We start from the raw sequence: 21,526 nt of genomic DNA, 5'->3' as shown, positions 1-21,526 counted from the left end.
GAGTCTCATATTTTACAAAATCTCGGAGGCCATACTTTAGTTTTTCTTCAATCCCGAGCTGTGGCGCTGCAAATACCTGCGCTCACTGTCAAATTTCTTGTATTCTACTTCACATTTTGCGTTACATTTTGAACGAACACGTAGCAACTAAAGCTAGTTTTAAGAAACAAATGAAAACCAATACACCTATAAAAATGACACTAAGAATAAAACCCCACCATCTACAGCTGCGATTAGAACCCGGGCATTTTGAGCGGGAGGCGGCCATTCTAGCCCTGCACCACTTCGGCGGAGCCGCGCGCAACTCTTAATCGACGATACATTGGAGACTACTGATCGCAGCGCTACAAGCGGATTGACCCTGTTTGGGCTTCACTTTTCGAAGTTCGTTCCGAGCACTCCCGTGTTCTGAACTCAGCGCGCCCGCGCACGTTCGAGCGTAACCTAAATTTGGCCACACTGCCTTTTCGGTATCGCAGCCTCTTTGCCTCGCTTGTTTCGATTAGTTTTCAATGTCATAACTGGCCTCAAATCTTACAAAACTTGTGTGTGGCGTTGAGTTCTAACGCCACGGATCTCGTGCTGACTTGATCATTGCGTGCACAGATCGAGTTGCCAGCAGGTTCTTAATTAACACGCCGGAGAGCGGCCCCTCATGAACCATGAGGGTTCGATTATAGCTGAGGGTTTTAGCACTATTATTCTTTTCACAGAGAATGCACACGATCATTTAACCTTTGGATAATACACTTCACGTCAAAGATATCCCGAAGATGGATTCGGCGGTAAGGTTGAAATAATACAACCTGAATTCCACTGTCAACTCTGAGAGAGTACTTTTGCGTCCAGTCATCTTCAAAGAACAGCCATCGGCCTGTGTTTAAGCTTACGTAAGGCCACTACATAATTTGTGGGGCGTCATGCAGGCCGAAGTGAACACCTTCGGCTCCGAATTCTCCGGTTTGCCGTGTCGTGGCATTATAAAAATGATGACCGTGTGCCCTCTTGAGTGCTTCTCCATACATCGACAATGCTTCGCTAGCCCGAAATTCGTGGATACCAGCGTGACAAAGCTATCCTCAGTTGGCCGAATGCATGTGCATTCCATGGGCGTGTGCGGTGGGGTAACTTTAGTCATTTCTCCCGCGAGCTGCATGCGTCCAGTGGCAGCAGCGTGCTCTGAGCTGTTCAAAGACCGCCTGTGTTGGCATTGTAGGGGTCTGGGCCAGCCGCCGCGCAGATCCGCTCAGAGACGACGACGAGACACTGAGGAGCACGTCTTTCATTCCAAGACTCGGCCGCAACTCACTCTCAACGGCCACTGAGCGCGAGCGGCGAGCGTGCCCGTGTCCATCGTTCTGTTCTACCGTCGGCGCGCTCGCGGCTGCCGCTCCCATAGCATATAAAAGTTACACACGCAGACGCCACAGTTACAAAGATATTCTCACGTGGTCGTGACGTCGACGAAGAGAGCAGTCAGCACGTCCGAGATGAAACTGTTTATTTGGCCGAACTTGTGGCCGGGAAAATGAAAGTCAAACTACAGCAATACACTGATAGCGTCGAACAGAGCGTCGACCGTCGATCAACTGACAAGAGGTCACGCGCGTCGGCTTTTATACAGGCGCTATCGAACTTTCCAGCAATATCGCTGGTGGCGGCGTAATCTCTAGACAAAGCTGGAACATTCGCGTGCGGGGCGCAATCTTAACAAACCGATCTACTACAATCGCGACGCTTCGAGAACACTACTTCGCGGACAGCGTCGAGCGTTGATAACCGTCCCTGCCGGTCAAACCCGAATACATCAAAACAAGACAAGAAGTGGCGTGGCATTGCCCCCCTCTGAAAAAGCATCGTCCCGATGCTTGTGAAAGAACATAGAAGAGAAAAAAAAACAAGTGCATACACAAATAAATTAGTACAATAACAAAGGAAAAAAATAGAGTCCCCAGTATCGCTAAGGCGCAGAAAACGGCTTAAGGCGCACGACATGGACGACGTCAGGTCGCGCACGGCGCCGCTGAGAGTTCGTAATGCCGTCAGGGACAACCTCATAGTCGAGTGCGCCGAGGCGTCGAAGTACCCTGTACGGTCCGAAGTATCGTCGAAGAAGCTTCTCACTAAGTCCTCGTCGGCGTATTGGCGTCCATACCCATACACGGTCACCGGGTTGGTATTCCATGTGGCGTCGTCGAATGTTGTAGCGGCGGCTGTCAGTCGTCTGCTGGTTCTTGATCCGCAGGCGGGCGAGCTGTCGTGCTTCTTCGGCGCGCTGTAGGTAGGTGGTCACGTCGATGTTTTCCTCGTCGGTCACGTTTGGTAGCATGGCGTCGAGCGTCGTTGCCGGGCTCCGTCCGTAGACCAACTTGTATGGCGTCATCTGCGTCGTTTCCTGTACGGCCGTGTTGTACGCGAAGGTCACGTACGGAAGGACGGCGTCCCACGTCTTGTGTTCGACGTCGACGTACATGGCCAGCATGTCGGCGATCGTCTTATTTAGACGCTCGGTGAGGCCGTTGGTCTGTGGGTGGTACGCGGTGGTGCGGCGGTGGCTTGTGTGGCTGTATTCCAAGATCGCCTGAGTCAGGTCAGCCGTGAACGCCGTACCTCTGCCGGTGATGAGAACCTCTGGGGCGCCGTGTCGAAGGACGATGTTCTCAACGAAGAACTTGGCTACCTCAGCGGCACTGCCTTTGGGCAGGGCTTTTGTTTCGGCGTAGCGGGTGAGGTATTCGGTTGCTACGACGATCCACTTGTTGCCGGAAGTCGACGTCGGGAACGGCCCCAGTAGGTCCATCCCGATTTGCTGGAACGGCCGGTGAGGGTGGTTCGATTGGCTGCAGAAGTCCCGCGGGCCTCGTCGGTGGTGTCTTCCGTCGCTGGCAATCTCGGCAAGTCTTAACGTAGTGGGCGACGTCGGCAGCAAGGCGTGGCCAGTAGTATTCTTCCTGTATTCTGGCGAGCGTGCGGGAAACACCGAGGTGCCCAGCCGTCGGGTCGTCGTGTAGGGCCCTGCAGGACCTCTGGTCGCAATGATGAGGGCACGACAAGAAGGTAGTCGGTTCGAAGTGCCGAAAAATTCTTCTTCATGAGAACGCCGTTCCATAAGAAAAACAACGGCAGTGCTCGCTTGAATACCTTCGGAACAACGGCGGTCTTGCACTCGAGGTACTCCATAAGGCCCCCCAGTTCCGCGTCGGCTCGTTGCCTTTCGGCGAAGTCGTCGGCACTTATAGTTCCGAGGAAGCAGTCGTCGTCGTCCTCTTGCGGCGGCGCGTCGACGGGGGCTCGGGACAGGCAGTCGGCGTCCAGAGTGTTTTCGTCCGGACTAGTACACGACGGTAATGTCAAATTCTTGAAGTCTGAGACTCCATCGTGCGAGACGACCAGAAGGGTCCTTCAAGTTAGCTAGCCAACATAAGGCGTGATGGTCACTGACAACTTTGAAGGGCCTGCCATAGAGGTAGGGGCGAAACTTTGACGTAGCCCAGATGATGGCAAGGCATTCCTTTCTGTTGTGGAATAGTTGGCTTCTGCATTGGATAGTGACCGGCTAGCATAACTGATAACTCTTTCAAGCCCGTCAGTCTTTTGCACAAGGACGGCACCGAGTCCTACGCTGCTTGCGTCGGTGTGTATTTCCGTATCGGCGCAATCGTTGAAATGCGCAAGTATGGGTGGCGTCTGCAGGCGTCGTTTAAGTTCTTGAAATGCTTGCACTTGCGCCGTTTCCCACCTGAATTCCACGTCAGCCTTCGTGAGAAGCGTCAGTGGTTCGGCGATCCGTGAAAAGTTTTTGACGAAGCGTCTGTAATAGGCGCATAAGCCGAGAAATCGGCGCACTGCCTTCTTGTCGGTGCGTGGCGCGAAGTCGGTGATGGCAGCTGTTTTCCGCGGGTCTGGACGCACTCCAGACTTGCTGATCACATGACCCAGAAACAGGAGCTCGTCGTATGCGAATCGGCACTTTTCTGGCTTCAGGGTCAGTCCAGAGGTCTTGATTGCTTGAAGTACTGCCTCAAGCCGCCGGAGATGCTCGTCAAAGGACGAGGAAAACACGACGACGTCGTCCAAATACACAAGGCACGTCTGCCACTTCAATCCGGCCAGTACGGTGTCCATGACGCGCTGGAACGTCGCAGGTGCCGAGCAAAGACCGAAAGGCATGACCTTGAACTCAAAGAGGCCGTCGGGCGTTATAAAAGCGGTCTTTTCTCGATCTCTTTCGTCTACTTTGATCTGCCAATAGCCGGTCTTGAGGTCCATCGACGAAAAGTACGTCGCGTTGTGAAGTCGATCCAGGGTGCCGTCTATCCGTGGGAGAGGGTACACGTCCTTCTTCGTGATTTTATTCAGGCGCCGATAATCAACGCAGAAGCGCAGTGTCCCATCCTTCTTCTTCACCAACACCACAGGTGATGCCCACGGACTCTTTGAAGGCTGGATGATGTCGTCGCAAAGCATTTCGTCCACTTGTTTCTTTATGGCCTCACGTTCTCGCGTCGAAACTCTGTAGGGGCTCTGTCGGAGTGGTCGAGAATTTTCTTCTGTTATAATTCGGTGCTTAGCAAGGGGCGTTTGTCGGACCCGCGATGACGACGAGAAACAGTCCTTGTATTGCAGGAGCAGGGTTTTGAGCTGGTCTTGCTTGACCTTCGGAAGGCTCGGGTTGACGTCAAAATCCGGTTCGGGACCTCTATTCGTCGAAGCAGGTTCGGCAGCATCGAAGAGGGAGAAAGCATCGCTGGCGGCTACACATTCGTCGATGTAGGCAACCGTCGCACCCATGTTGAGGTGCCTATATTCGTAGCTGAAGTTTGTCAGCAGTACCTTTGCTTTACCGTCGTGCAGCTCGGCGATACCTCTTGCGACGCAAATTTGACGGTTCAGGAGTAGTTGCTGATCGCCGTCGATTACGCCTTCAAGGTTCGCAGGTTTTTCGGTGCCGACGGAAATAATGACGCTGGAGCGCGGCGGAACGGTCACCTGCTCTTCTATCACCTTCAGAGCGCTTTGTCTGAGCTTAGTGTTATCGACTCAGACCTCAGGTCGATAACGGCGCCGTGGTCACTTAGGAAGTCCATTCCGAGTATCACATCCCTGGAGCAGTTTCGTAGGATTACGAAGCTCGCAGGATAAGTCCGGTTATTGATGGTGACTCTCGCCGTGCAGATACCAATCGGCGTTATCAGGTGGCCTCCAGCTGTCCGGATTTCGGGTCCACTCCAAGCGGTTTTTACTTTCTTCAGCTTGGTGGCGAATGGCCCACTGACGACGGAATAGTCGGCTCCGGTGTCGACGAGAGCTGTGACGCTGTGGCCCGTCGATAAGAACATTGAGGTCGCTAGTCCGTCGTCTTGCGTTGCGGTTAGGTCGTGGCGTCGGATCACGGCTTTGTCGATTGGTCCCGCTGTTTCGACGTTGCGTCGTCAGGTTTTCTTCGGGCCGCGAAATTTCGTCGTGAGGGCTCCGTCCGGTTTGCGTCGTGTTCTGAAGGTCTCGTCGCGTTGTCGTCGTCGGCGGCCGCGGAGGATCTTCGGCATTTCGTCGTACAGCAACCGCACCTCCATCGGTTGGCTGCCCTTAGTTTCCCGGATACGGGCTGGGCGACCGGCCCCGTTTCGGCCAGTGTACTGCCGGCGGTGCGGGGACATGTAGCGGCCGGGCGACGGCGATCGGGAAGGTCGTCGTTCTTGCCACTGTGTTCCGGTGAGGTAGTGGTCAATGTCGCGAGGCCGTTCGCCTGGCTGCGGGCGCGGCGCGTTGATGGCGAATCCCGCGTAGCCCCATCTGTCGGTATTGGCAGCGGCGGTACGCGTGGCCGGCCTCTCCGCAGTGGTAGCAGAGCGGGCGGTTTGTCAGGGGCACGCCAAACGTCGGTCTTTCGGGGGGCGCATCCTTGTCCTGTCGCGGGCGGTATGGCGTCGTTGGGGGTGGCGGCGGTGCCTGGCGGCGGAACTGCTGCGGCGGCGCGGCGTCTTGACGCGGGCGAGGAGGGGGGCGTTGCGTCGGGCTGCAGCAGCATAGTTCATTGCTTGCAGCTGCGGCTGCGCTGCATAGGGGGTGCCCAGCGACTGCTGGATTTCCTCGCGGACCATGTCGGTGATCGAATCGACTTGAGGCTGCGCTGAAGGCAACAGCTTGCGCAGCTCCTCCCGCACTATCGCTCTGATGGTTTCCCGTAGGTCGTCGGTGCCTAGCGAGTGCGCATCGGTGTAGCCTGTCGACAGGGTTGAGCGGTTGTACTGCTTCGTCCTAATCTCGAGGGATTTTTCGATTGTTGTAGCCTCCTTTAGAAATTCGGTGACAGTTTTCGGTGGGCTCCGCACCAATCCTGCAAAGAGGTCTTGTTTCACTCCCCGCATAAGGAAGCGGACCTTTTTTTCCTCAGGCATGGCAGCATCGGCCAGGCGGAAAAGTCGCGTCATCTCTTCCGTGTAGATGGTTACCGTCTCATTCGGTAGCTGTGCTCTTGTCTCCAGCAGAGCAGCGGCCTTTTCCTTGTGGACGATGCTCGCGAAGGTATTGAGGAACGTCGTCCGAAAGAGGTCCCAGGATTGAAGGCTCGATTCATGGTTTTCGAACCACGTCTTCGTGGCGTCTTCTAAGTTGAAGTAGACGTGGCGCAGCTTCTCTTCAATGTCCCAGTGGTTGAAGGCGGCGACTCGCTCGTACGTCTCCAGCCAGCTCTCCGGGTCTTCAAAAGACGATCCACGGAAAGTTGGTGGCTCCCTTGGCTGTTGCATCACAACCGTTGTAGGTGGCAGGGGGTCTGTCATCGTCTCGGCGGTCGATGTGACGGTCTTCGGCTGCCTGGCGTTTTCGGGAAGGAGCCCGTACTCTGGTTGTAGTCCCTTCTGCCGGCGGCTGGTTCGAGGATCCGGGTTGTTCTTAGAGTCGTCTTCTTCGCGGCTTGGGCTTGGGTCAGAGCTCCGCGGTGGCGTCCGGATCATGAAGCAGCACCTCCACCAGATGTCACGTGGTCGTGACGTCGACGAAGACAGCAGTCAGCACGTCCGAGATGAAACTGTTTATTTGGCCGAACTTGTGGCCGGGAAAATGAAAGTCAAACTACAGCAATACACTGATAGCGTCGAACAGAGCGTCGACCGTCGATCAACTGACAAGAGGTCACGCGCGTCGGCTTTTATACAGGCGCTATCGAACTTCCCAGCAATATCGCTGGTGGCGGCGTAATCTCTAGACAAAGCTGGAACATTCGCGTGCGGGGCGCAATCTTAACCCTTTGCGGTCCGTTGTCGGGCGCTGCCCGACAACGCAACACGGCCGTAGCGGTCCGCTGTCGGGCCCCGCCCGACAAGGGTGTTCGTGGTTTAAATTTTGCTGTTTTCTCACCGCGAGTCGCGCGCATTTTTTGTATACATGAAGGGCCATCTCTTGAGGAATAAGTGAGCTTTGTTTGTTGAGGTTTTACTTTTTTGACACTAGGGTGCAGCACTATGATCAGCACGGGGCCTAGAGCGTACCCACTCGCGCGCGCGGTTCGCTGAGAAGCATGGCCACGTTTTCACCGCGTGCGTTTTACGGCGGTGCTTTTAGCGAAAGCGAGGATGACTTTAGTGAGGAAGAGAATTACGTGCCTCCACCAGACAGTGATGACAGTGATTCGACAGAAGTGAGTGACGAAGACGACGACGGCGGCGGTGGAAACCTGCAGTAATAACCCTGGCCTGCACACAGGGGAATGCTTTGAGCGGTATCATACGTTGCCCAAATATCACTAAAAGAGTTGCCTGCAGAATGCAGGAGCAAAAATAAATATCCTGTGCGTTTCTCTTCCACAGCTTGTGTTTTTATTCGCGGCGCCAGAAACTGGCGAAATAGTTTCGGACCGCTAGAGCCGGAAAGTGGGTAAAGGTTTTGGACCGCAAAGGGTTAACAAACCGATCTACTACAATCGCGACGCTTCTAGAACACTACTTCGCGGACAGCGTCGAGCGTTGATAACCGTCCCTGCCGGTCAAACCCGAATACATCAAAACAAGACAAGAAGTGGGCGTGGCAATATTGTAGCGCGCCGACATTAAGTGCATTTAAAGCGGGCCTACTGTCTCAAGCTGCACGCACTGGCAGCAGCGCCTTCTGAGCAGCTGAACGATAATCTATCTCCGCACTTAGTACTTATTTGCCGTTCGGGCTTTAGCGTGGCATACAGTGGCTCTCCATAACTGATATTTTGTATTTAATAATAATATGTGGGGTTTAACGTCCCAAAACCACGATATGATTATGAGAGACGCCGTAGTGGAGGGCTCCGGAAATTTCAACCACCTGGGGTTCTTTAACGTGCACCTAAATCTAAGTACACGAGCCTCAAACATTTTCGCCTCCATCGAAAATGCAGCATCCGCAGCCGGGATTCGATCCCGCGACCTTCGGGTCAGCAGTCGAGCGCCATAACCACTAGACCACCGTGGCGGGGCGATATTTTGTATTTAGTTGCTTGCATACTCGGGAGACTACTACTATCTTCCTAATTAACCGTTATTGTTAAGCATCACGGCACCGCGTTAAAGCGAATGCCAAAAGCCTGCCCCGATGTCAAGCTAATCTAGTGTCGTTGTTCAAGCACAACATTCACAAACTTACCACTGACATGTCTCTCGCAAAATAAAAAAGTTAATCCACTTGTACTTCTCCCTTGTGAACCTCCATGTGTACTTGGCACTCCTCTTGCACAGATGACGCAGTACGAATTAAAAAAAATGTATTAGACTCCTCCGGAATGAAGCAGCTGTTCTTCAGAAAATAGTTCGTTTGAATTGCTAGTATATTATATTCACAGCAGTAGACGGGTTGGCTTGTTCGCAATTCAGAATTTTACATATCTAACACAGAAACACGAGGACTATCGCAAGTAGGCACAAAACTTGAAAAACTTGGTCGTATGTGCACGCCATCGTCCACCTGCACATTACGTTGAAGTTCACTTATACAACAGACACCCTCAATTATGCTACGATTGATGAAATATCACACCGTCTATGTTAGAACACAGTGATGACTTGTTGCCTAACTGCCTGTCATCTATTTCTCTCCTAGAATGCGTTCTAATGTGTAAATCACCTGTTCTATTTGTTTAGTAATAAAACACAAGCCGTTACGTTGAGCAAGTAGTGTTTCACCAAAATTCTATTACATGCAGAAGTTAATTTCTTCCAACTGCATACACGACAAACAGTCACGGCTCAGTTTATGCAAGAAACAGCGTTGCACTATTTCACTGGAATCAAAACAGTAGCAGTTCCGATGTCAGTGTAAGCATATCTATTTTTTCCATCTTTGGGGCACACCCAATACTGAACACATGGAACAACGTATACAGTGCACCCCAAGCACTGTATATAATTTACAGCAGTAAAGCAACATGAAAGTAGTGTGTAAAACCTCCTCATAATGGCTACTGATATGTGCACTTCACAGAGCCAGTATCTAAGCACAATCCAAGGAAATGGCATGCGCAAGGAACTTGGTGTCAGCCTACACATAAAGGCAGCTAAATGAGTGCAAGAACGCCAGCTTTACTTTTGAGAAATATGCAACCATGGAGATAGGCATGTTCTAGTATAGTTATTGCATTAGTCTGCACTATGGCATAAAAAACATGTCTCACATGAACATACAGTTGAGTTTTCCGCAGAAAAGTCTAAAATGGATTGTAGATCCACTTACCACAATTTATAAAAGCATTCAGCAATGCCCACAAAGCGGCAACGCTGCCTTCATATATTGCTGCCCGTATTTACTCACAGGTATCTGAAGACTAAACGTAATTTCTGGAATTATGCTTGGGAACCTTCTCGTCGTTCTCACATAATTAAACTGTACGAATACTTCTATTATGCCTATTAGTACATCTATGTTTACAATATAGTCATGCCAGCGAGCGCCACCTGCAACTAAAAGTTCTTCATCTTTAATTCCTCACTTCATGGCTTATGCATAATTACCACATTGAAAATTAAGACCAGCATTATGGCTTCAAGATGAACTTGATATTAGGCAATCACATGCTTAAAATTAAAAATTTCCTATAAATTGTTGCTGATGGATTGCACATTGGATCCTAGGACTTGATATGCCATGAGTTTGCATAAAATTTCACCACACACGTATAGAGCCTGCAAAGCAGTCAGGACTTAAGCTCATAGTTAAAGAAAGCGGGAAAGCAAAACCACAACACACATCGAAATAAAGGGGACAGGACGATGCGGTACGATCAACTGAACTTTAACACGTGTTTGGCTTTTTTAGACATGTTTTTACTATTTCTGCGACTGCGCGAACCTTTAATTTTGTAGTTTTTTTCATACCGTGTGTGTATATCGTTCTGTGGTTTGTGTTAAACTCCACTTGGTAGTAGCGCATCGTCCTGTGCCTTTCATTCTTATTTCTCTGTGCTGTGGGGTTTTTTTTTCGCAATTTCTTTAACTATGAATACACATCAACTCGCCCAACAGTCCATTTTAGGATTGTTGAAGTTTGCTGAATAAAGCCGTTTCTACTAAGTGTCATTTTGAACAATGCGAAAATTTCAAATGCACATGCTACTGGAAAGGTTGCACGCAGTATCATGCATAACACCCTGCATCAATCCCACTATTTGCCCAAACGCTTTAAGATGTACGAAATGTTCGAGATAGTGTACAGTGAGGCACAGTTGAGTGTTCCCTTAATACACTGTCTCATACACAAGCAGTGGGCAAGCAACTCTTGCTTCTTTGCCAGGAATGTCTTCCGGAAATTATAGAAAAAAGAAGTTCATTAGGCTTTCTGTGTCCATAAAAATGAATTTCTTGCCAAGGACTCACGCTTGACTGCTTATTGCCGACTTTTTAACAAAACATGAAACAAATGCAATATTTTCAGGCTGCTAAGTAGTTCCTTACGAACGTTTCACTTAAAGCACACAGGGCGAAAATTACACAAAGGTAAAGAAATGGGAAACAACACCAGAAGTGTTGCTCTTCTCCTGTGTACCACCATTCGGGTATAGATTTCGACGTCAGTAAAGTTAGCAATATAGTGTAAATGGGTGTGAGTGTTACTGAGGTTCACTTTGTATTTAAACACGTTGGAAACATGCTTCTTGATGAACCACAGCTACTCTGTTTAGGACTGAAGATTGGGCGACTTGGTATTGATTCATGGGAAAAATTAACAGCATACTTGTAATGAGGACAAAAGAAGACCTGGACACAATACGAGCGCTTTTACCTTGTGAGAAGTTGTGTCAACAGCGAGAATACTGTGTACAAATCATAAAAACTATGGCAACATAATGCAAAACAAAATAAGGAGAGGGAAGAAACAAGGTGATTCAACAACGTTGTTATAAAGGTTCAACTGACTTATATCAATGTGATTAAAATAGCCTTGCACAACTAATACATTTCCTGAAGGCCATAAATATGCACATGTAACCCTGGCAACTTCCAGTGCTGATATGAGACTATTGAAGTGACAATAGCATAAAATGCATGTTCTTGGTAGACGAATAACGAAAACAGCGCTAAACAAGGGACGAAAAGAGGACACAAACACGGCGCTGAACTAACAACCAATGTTTATTGCAAAAACAGTGCATTATATATAGGATACAGGTATCTGCGCAGAAACATGAAACATAAGCCAAAGTCACATACATGTGATAAAGGCCAAACGGCGAACATTATCAAGAACCTGTCATATCAGGAGACCCCAGATATCCAATTTCACAGCCATGAAGCGAAATTGAGGGTACGCTAACACAAGAGACATCGTGCTGCTCAATGTGAGAAGGCTTCGCTTGTCTCGCGTTCGCGCTGGTCTTTATAGCGCCCCAGAACACACACTATCAAGAATCGGTGACAGCACATTTTTACAGTGGTCAGCCAGGTGGTGGGGACAGAGCCTTTCAGAGAATAGCGTGCTCCCTCAGCCGTCATTTATGCATCGGCCTGTTGGGACGATGTAACAGCGTGTTTCTACGCAGATACCTGTGTCTATATTCCACTGTGGTTTTGCAATAAACATTGTTGTTAGTTCAGCGCCGTGTTTGTGTCCTCTTCTCGTTCCGTGTTTAGCGCTGTTTCGTTAGTGGTCTACCATTCGCACCAACCAGGCAATGAAGCACTTGTAAAGGCATGTTCTTCACAACACACCACTGTCACTAGCGGAATCTGTCACATCGTATGGGCCTAAACTATGTTTCACTATGGCGATAATTATGCCATGATTAAGCCACATGTCAACGCGCACAAAATGACTCAAGACGCAGATAAAACAAGGAAATCAAGCAAACAGCATAAACAGTGGAAAACATATTTGGCCTCAATGCACATTCCATCACATGACAGCGTGATAATAGCTCACAAGTGTTGAAGATTGGGCGAGATGGTTCGTCGTACTTGAACGGGTATAGCACATTACGGAGAGAAGAGAAATGGCCGAGCAGACCGACACAAGATGACAGAGCGCTAACTTCCAACTGATCTTATTGTCAAAATGCATCAAATATGTAGACTCGCACAAGCATACAAAACACCCTAACGCTATCGTTAGAATGTTTACACACTATCGCACCGTCACACACAAGGTTACACACACTATCGCACCGTCACAACCAGAGTCATAGACGATTTCCTTGATTAAGGCGGTTACTTCGTATTCAGATTAAGCCAACGAAGGATCATTGATACATGTGATACCAGCTCTTGCTGTACAATGCGCTTCTATTATTTCTCGAGTGATATTTGACGGGTGCTTTTCACCACTTCACATTGATCAAAGATAGGATAAAACCACCCATCGCGGCAGTGAATTCCAATGTGGCCCGAATTGCTTTGTGATAATTATAGTGGTGCTCTTTTAGCCTTTCATTAAGGAAGCGCCCCGATTGGCCGATATACCTCTTACCACATGAGAGTGGTATCGAGAAACAACCTCCGGTTCACATGGCACAGAGTTTGTGCTTGGTTGAGCAAACAGTGGCGCGTGATTTAAGGGGATTGACTGCTTTGCAAAGCTGCTGTAACTTATCCGACGCCGAAAACACCACTTTCACGCTGACTTTCTCCCCTATCTTTTCAGTCGGTGGGAAATGTCATGCACAAAGAGTAAAACTACGGGTCTTTTCGGTCGTTAGATTCCGGCTGAGCCTCGGAGTTGCAGTCGTTCTTTATCAGTTTTAATAGCTTTTCAGCTATAGATGTCACTAGGATCTCTGGGTACCCATCACTCAAACGCCTTTCAGCTTGAGCTGCAAAGCTGCGCTGCATGACATGACGACATGATTTCCTAAGGGGATTGATGAGACAAAGATTTGTGATGCTTCGCTTAACTAACTTGGAATGGAAGAGTCATAGAGTAAAAGTGGTTTTCCAGTTCTAGTTTCGTATAGCCAGCACACATGGTCAGGTGAAAGAATCAAATTCAAATCTAAAAAGCGTAATCTGTTGTCAATTGGCATCTCATGAGTCAATAAAAGCTGTTTGAAACATTCTTTAAAAGTCATTTCGATGCCGTTGGTTAGGTGCACAAAAACGCCCTGACGCAACGCCAAGATTAGACACACCATCGCACCATCATGCATGTCATGAAGGGCATGATTTACATGCCACACCCATGGTGCGTTCGCGGCCGGCTGGCAAGCTTGACATACACCACAACTGGTATCGTGTAACGTGACTCCGTAACGAACATAAATGACACGTGGTAACATGACAATCCTGAAAGCATGTCATGTAGGGCATGATTTACATGGCTCACTCATGGTTCCTTCGCGGCCGGTTCGCTAGCTTGACATACACCAAAGCAGGTATTTTGTGACGTGACGATATGACGAACATAAATGACAGGTGGTAACATGACAGTCATGACATGCATGCATGTAGGGCATGATTTACATGCCACACTCATGGTGCGCTCGCGGTCGGTTCGCTAGCTTGACACGCACCAAAACTGGTATTGCTTGTCGGGACGGTATCACAAACAAATGACAGTGGTAACACGACAATCATGATATGCATGTCACGTAGGGCATGATTTTAATGGCACACTCATGCTGCGTTGGCGGCCGGTTAGCTAGCTTGACAAAGACGAAAACTGTTATTGCGTGACGTGACTCCATGACGAACATAAATGACAGATGGTAACATGACAGTCAAGAAATACATGTCATGTAGGTCATGATTTCCCTGCCCCACTCATGGTGCGTTCGCGGCCGGTTCGCAAGCTTGACATACACCGGAACTGGTATTCTCTAACGTGACTCCATGACACTGTTTTACGTGACACTGCCTTGGTGCGCTTCCGGCTGTTTGTTAATGGATATATATCAAAATTGGTATGGCATGACATCAATGCGTGACGAATATAAATGACAGGTTATGCATTAGATGTACCAGAAAAGACGTTTCAGTAGCATGGTATATACGATACTGTAAATGCCCGCATGCATCACAAACATGCGATATATAGTGGACTAGATGCCATGACATGAGTGACTTCATTTCCCTCAAAGACGAACAAGGCGGTGTATGCAGCTCTTTGCTAGCTGCTTCGTATCGAGTCCCACAGTGCGTGGGATCTGCCGGATGTTTGTCTCACTTTTTGTCGGGCTTTCTGTACAGAGGATTTTATTCAGTAAATTGCGGTGCGTCGCCTCTAGTCAGTTTTAAAGACGATAGTCCTTCTTGGGGAACTTAAACGCAAACTTTGGTCTGTCTGTCTGTCTGTCTGTGTGTATGTATGTCTGTCACCTGATTCAGCCACCCGCCCAAAGTTGAACCACTTGCTTCCCGCCCACCCATCTTGAACTGGTACGGCTGTTCATACTTGTGAACGTTGTCAATCAAAAAGTAAATATTACGCATATTTGAGGCGCAACATCTTTAGGTAAATATTAGGTGGTGTGTTCCTTTAATAGAAAATACATAGATACATAATTCTAAAGACCCTAGTTTCTTAAGCTGCGGCTGTGGCTGCGCTGAAAATGCCATGCTATGCGCGCCGACGAACGGCCTCTGCCACGGAGGAAGAAACCTTCTGCACAAGCTCATGTTTCCCGATGCATTGCCAGATGGCGTCCATATCTCACGCAGCGTAGACGCAGCTACGCAGCGCCTCCTCTATCGTCTTTACACGGCATTTGCAGCGGAGCACGCCGATACGCGGCCAATTTTCATCTAGTACTTGACTGAGAGTGTACGTACGTGTGAACATAAACGCGCGCATTTACGATCGCGGATTCTTCGTGCATGTTAGTGGTTTTCGCCGGGACAAGTTGACGAGGTATGTCTCGCCGTCACTTCATTCATTGAGCGAGAGCCGGAGATACGACTGGACTAACTTTTTATAGCTCCTCCAATTCGGAGAGATGGAAGGCTAAAACGAGCTCGGTACCAAGCCCTATATGGTAAAGGATTAAAACAACCTGTTAACTCTCTCATGACCTGGGATGCAGGATGGAACAGACACTTTACTCGTTTTTGATAGGAGACCTGAACATCCCTTTCACTCTTTCTCGTCTGTAGATAGTACAATGCGACCTGCAGGAGTAACGAAGCTCTTACTGCAGGAGTTGCAGTTTTTAGAATGTACATCCCGTACATAACTTGCGTTCTGTAGTTTACCTACTCTTAATTATCCGTGCTTTTGTAAGACGTTTCAGAGGAAACAAACCTCAGTCCGTAGAATCAGCCCGGCGAGTGCGTCTCGTTCACGTGGTGTGCCAGAATAAATTCTTTACAATGTGAAATTCCCAGCGCTCGACACAAAGTTGTTGCGTTCGGCCCACATGAAAAACCGTGCCGCACTTAGTAACCCAAAAGTATGCAACTTGGTGCGGCTTAGCGATCCAGGGTGTTGGGTCCCCAACTGTACAAATCTTTATTCAGTCTCGTTCCAGCTGTTGCACTGACTGGCTGGATTGCGAGTGAAAATTGTGCAAATTTGGCATCGCAGGTGTCCATATCATCATTGCCAAAACGTCCGCCAGCTGTCCGGAGTCCATAGAGTGCAGCTGCGGTAACCTCGTAGAGGAGGAAGAAGGCGGGTGCAAAGTGTGCGACTGCTCGAACAATGCTTCCAAAAATGGTGAGTTGAGCGACGTGAGTTTCACTCTCAAAATCCTGCAAGGAAATGGAATTTAGTTTTCACAGCGAAGCTGTTTAGCAGATCATTCTTTTCGAGTCGATCGCAGAAACCCATCATCATCATCTTGACGTGTGTTGTATGTGGCATTGTGCGGATGAGTACAGAGAGACAGATATAAAGGAAGGGGAAAATTCTTGCCGAAAAAAAAGAATTCTGCACGAGGCGGGATTCGAAACCGGGTACCCCCGATCCTAACGCGAGTGTCCGAACCACTCGGCTATCCAGACACGCTAGCAGAGCATAACATAGCCTTGTATAGTATATTGTAGCAAGGGGGTGGAAAATGGAAGTCAGGGTGAAGAGGAGAGATATGTGATTGTAAGGAGGATTGAAAGGAGGACGGGAGAGAGTAAAACGCAGCACGGAGAGAATGAAAAGGAGAGGAACAGAGAGAAAGAAATGCAGAAAGAAAAAGAAAGAGAGACAGAGAGAACATCGGCGAAAGAGGGAGGAAGAAGTAAAGAAAAACAGATTGAAAGAAAGAGGAAGCAAGCATCGCGTCGTCTAGTGACCAGATACCGCACCACCTGGCCAAGCGCGCATGCGGAGCAGCTAAGCGACGCCCACAGACGGAGACATAGCGTGCAACCTCCGCTCTATAGTGCATAGCCTGGCTGCGTACTCCCGAAGAGGAAGCCGCACATCTCGAAGCTACACGTGTCGGTCGACGGGGAGTACAATTGGCGACGTGTCCGTGCTTCGATGCGCCAAGCTTCCCGCGGCTTAGTGCAAACTGCCGCCCAATTTTTTGTGGTTGCTCTGTTATTGGCCATATTTCGACGTTTTTTCATTCGAATTGCTATTATTCATTCGCAAGGTTTCTTTTTTTTTTGCTGGTTAGTCAAGAGAAAGTGCTAACTCTCCTTCATATGCATGGGCGCTCACTTGCAGTGAAAAATGCCTAATACAAGGTGATTATGTTACTTACAGCGCCTGCAATAAACAAAACGTAACCTTCGGGATTAATTTCGGTCCCAACTCGTTAATGGAACACAATCGCTGGGCAGATTTCAAGGACTGACGTATAGGTCCCCCGAAACAAACCACGAAAGTACGGGCAATAGAATAGTAGGTCTTTTTAGCTCGCCGGTCAACGCAGGTCGTGGTCCAAAGACCGAGTTACAGCCAAGAGTTCATACAAAATAAAACTTTAAATCCAACGTTTAATTTAGCACTAGTTCTGCTCTAATCCAGCGCTAATCATTCGGTTAATGAAGCTCTAAGATGGCCCTTGTGTAGTTCTAAATTCCACGCTAAATCCTGCGCTAATTTCGTTCTTGTGTAGGTGTTGTTGTAGTTCTAAATCCTGCGTTTAATGCAGCTCCACTACCGTGAAACTTTGGGAAGTGCGTAGTGTGGTCAACCGAGCGATTCCCTTGGCAATCGCGCGCTTGCCGAGGCGGTGGCGCCTTTCTTGCGCGGCACGGGTATCTATCAGCCGGATGGCTTAGAAGCGATTTATTTTTAGTTTTTCTGTAGTTTACCTTATTTTAGACCTTGTTAGTTTATTTTGCACGGGTTTCGAGCATTCGTATCATTCAGTAGCAATGATAGTTGGGCGAGTTGGTAAGGGATCATGGTTATGAAACGGCGCAACAAGAAAACAAATAACACATACGAAGAAGATGACATGAAGACTCTCAACTAATCAACTTCTGTGTTACGAGTCCTTTCGTTGCACCGTTTCGTAATCATGGTTCTTACCAAAGTTTAGGCCTGTATTTACGACTGCGTGACCATGCAACAGTGGATGGACGACAAGCCTGGCCGCTCAAGTGCTACACACATAGAAGTATATTCTCACGAGAACGGATAACTGGGCTAGTTTGTGGGAACTCGCGCTACCTGCCTTAACATGAGTATATTCTCAATTAAGGCAGTAAAAACATCTCACACACATGCCCACATGGCTGGCTAAATCACAAGTCAGTAAGTTAATAACAATGGGAAAGAACTAATCAACTTCGCTCATATACAAGCTCAGGCGCTCTAGAATATTCAAGAACAGTTAAAGTGCTGTCGTATTCACCGGCTTGACCAGTGCAACCCAGTTCCCGGCGTCTTTTCCTGCTCTTTCTCGAAGATTCGTCTTCCGGAAACACCCACGCACATGGGCCCACGTAGACAGTAGCGCTCACGAGGCACTTCTCCTTCGGCAGTCGATAATTACATGTCCCTTCTCAGCATCAACGTCTGGGAGGCGTGTATCACGTGAAAACTCTTCTTCACTTACCGCTTCTGTTTGTAGCAGCTGTCTTTCTTTACTCCCTTCTTCGTCTTCCTTTCCTGTTCGAACTTTGCGCTACTAGAATATGTTTTGTAAACACCATCTTGCCCAAGAAGATAGGCTAGGGAATATGAAAGAGCAGATGGGCAGACCGGTATTTGCATAGGAAGAGCGTTGATTCACAGTGGAGAAAAAAAACTTGGAGGCTTACCAGCAAGGATACTGCTGACAGTGTAGGGGATATGGCAACAAAAAGCGTTAAGCGCAAAGTCAGAGGGAGAGGATTTATTTTATTGTAGGAATGAAAAAAAAAGAACCCTCTGAGTAACTACCGAAAAGGCAAGAACTCACCGACAAGTGCGATGCTGCCTAATGCGAATTCTGAGCGCAGCTGCTTAGGTGTTTTGATTTTTTGATAAGTTAATAATAATATCTCGGGTTTAGCGTCCCAAAATCACGGTATGATTATGAGAGACGTCGTAGTGGAGGGCTCCGGAAATTCAGGCCACCTGGGGTTCTTTAACGTGCTCCTAAATCTAAGTACACGGGCCTCATACATTTTCGCCCCCATAGAAAATGCAGCCGCCGCGGCCGGCATTCGATCCCGCTAACTTTGGGTCAGCAGTTGAGCGCCATAGCCACTAGACCACAGTGGCAGGGCTTGCGATAAGTTGAGCAAGTGCGCATGCGTCAAGGCTATCGGGCGCGGCGTGTGGGAGTATACAATGCTCGGTTTTGGCGTCAACGTAGCGTGGTGACCCTGGCGTCATCAATTTCAGCCGCCGCTGGCTGACGCGAACCCTGCGCCAGACTATAAAGGGGCTTTAGGAGTCCGCTAGAGCGTTCCACACACAGTGTGCCTTCGACCAATGCATTTCTTCTTCTCCTAAGCCTCGCAGGTCAACACACTTTCTCGTGCCCGTGCGCGAGAGGCATGTGTTGCGCTGTCACAAGAAGCGCGAGCAAGCGCGATGTCTTGCACATGCTCACAGAGCGGCCCGCTTGCTCTTATGATGGAAAACTCTATGTGGCAATGTCTCTTTCGCTGTCTTTCGTCCTCGCTCGCTGTGATGGTTACGCCGCCGACAACGGCGGTGCCGCTCAACGCAGGAACGGGCGCCCAAGAGCTGCGCTTTACTGGTTGAAGCGAGGTCGGGTTGCCTTAGAACGCTTAGTTGTAAAGCGAGATTCAGTAAAGAAGAAGAAAACTGTACATGCTGTGGGGAAGCTAAGGAAACGACGCAATGTGTTCTGATTGCATATGGAGATATAGCTGTCAATCTTTTTTTTTGCGTTTGCTGCCTCTGGTTAGTGTGTACTGGCTACTACGTTAGTAAAGAAATCACTAAATGCCTCACAGAGTTCTGAACCTTTGAGGATTGCATTATTCATCATTAGTTCTTTAATATTTTATGCGGAATGTGAGCACCCCAGCAATTCCCTTATCTTTTTCCACAGGACGTCGGGCTTGGTCTTTTCATACTGCTGAAAAGCATTACAAAAATACGAGCGTTTTGTTTTTCATTGGTAGGCGTTGGTTTTATTCCTGTGCTGTTTAAATTTAGCCCAATCCTCAGAGCAGCCAGAAGTTAGAAACCTATGGAAAAGCTTACCTTTATTCTTATCATATTTATGCACTCTCCAGACATCCACGGCTTACGCGAATTACTCGCATTCTTTATTTCTTTTAGAGGAAATGATTCCGCATAAGCTTCCACGAAAAGACGAATAAAATTGTTATCCGCGTCATCTGATGTATTAGCTCGAGTTACAGTATCCCAGTTTATCATTGATAGTATTTTACGAAAGTTGTCTAAATCTTCTTGACTAATGTTCTGTACTAATCTAACGTGTGAGCAATAACTAACGCAACATTTGCGAGGCTTAATGAATAAAATATAGGAAGATGGTCACTAATGTGGGAGGAAATTACTCCTGATATTACTGTGTCCGAAGGTTGGTTGGTTATAAAAAGGTCAATCAGGTATTCGTCGATTCCGAAGTGCGCGTGGCGTCGGAAATAACATTAGTAGATCCAAGTGAATGCAGCAGTGTTGTAAAACTATGTGTCACACTTGAGGTCTGTAACATATTTATATTGAAATCAACACCTACAAGAAGCATATATTGTCTTTCATTGATATAGTTAAATAGGGATCCCATTGATAGAAAAAGGTACCTAAATTTCCACTTGGGGGACGATAAACCACTGCTAAGATCAGCTTTTGACATAGTAAAACAAGGCATTCCATGTCATCTGTCGTACAGGTTTTTTTTTTATGCCATTAAGTAACTGACATTCATTGTTTTCTTTTACATACATTAAAACACCACCACGACTATTTGTTCTGTTTACGTAAAATACATTGTAATTTGCACGTTTGATGACGTCACTATCCGACGAGTACCACGTCTGTGTTAACATTAGTACGTCAAAGAAAAGTTAAAAGTTTCGAAAGGAGCGCAGAGGTTATCATCTTATTTCTTGCTGATTGTGTGTTTAAATGAAAGCATATCAAGCCTTTGACGCCATGAAACCTAAAAATGTTGTCTGCATCTTCAGGCAGTATCGCCATGATTGAACGAGAGAAAACAGAATACAGGGCTAAAAATTATGCCAGGTCACACAATCTTATCAATGTCGCATTCACTTCGAACGTTGATCACATTGGATTGCTCATCTTTCCTTGCGAATATTTCACCATCTCTCGTCCATACGAACTTCCAGTTTTGTGCCTTCTTTTTTTCGATGGTCAAGCCTAGCAGCCTCTTTAGTGCTGGACAGAGGTGCTCATTAATATATATGGAATGTTTCGTTGTTGATCTACGACAGATACGCACGGGCCGGTTCCGAGCAAGGAAAAGACGCTTTGGTTTATTCAGTGCTCGTATTTAAAGCTAATAAGGGAAAGAGGGTTGAACAGTACAGAGGAGAGCAGAAGAGTACAGAGTGTGCGCGGCGATAAGTGCCGGCGTCGAGTGCATTGTGACAGGCTTTGATTACCATATCGATACATCTTCCATCCTTTAATTTAGTTTGAACAACAAAACCAAAACTTTTGCATAACCGTAGTTAGATGAGCGGCGACCAGTCACGGGCGCTGAACGAAGTTCTCGCCGTACGCTAGCCGCTGCGGT

At 48.1% G+C, this 21,526-nt stretch overlaps 1 protein-coding gene across 1 annotated transcript in view; it reads left to right on the top strand.

Annotated features, from left to right (window-relative positions):
* Positions 1 to 21,526, top strand: part of LOC119389414 (papilin) — a gene marked incomplete in the record, with an annotated part of 1,122,639 nt that overhangs the window by 830,803 nt on the left and 270,310 nt on the right. The window contains 1 exon segment of the mRNA XM_049412048.1: positions 15,970 to 16,101. Coding sequence (XP_049268005.1) covers positions 15,970 to 16,101 — 132 coding nt within the window.

Source organism: Rhipicephalus sanguineus, chromosome 1, assembly GCF_013339695.2.
Source record: "Rhipicephalus sanguineus isolate Rsan-2018 chromosome 1, BIME_Rsan_1.4, whole genome shotgun sequence".
NCBI classification, from domain to species: domain Eukaryota; kingdom Metazoa; phylum Arthropoda; class Arachnida; order Ixodida; family Ixodidae; genus Rhipicephalus; species Rhipicephalus sanguineus.
The sequence above is the reverse complement of the archived record's forward strand: the minus strand, read 5'-3'. Positions and strand labels throughout refer to the sequence as shown.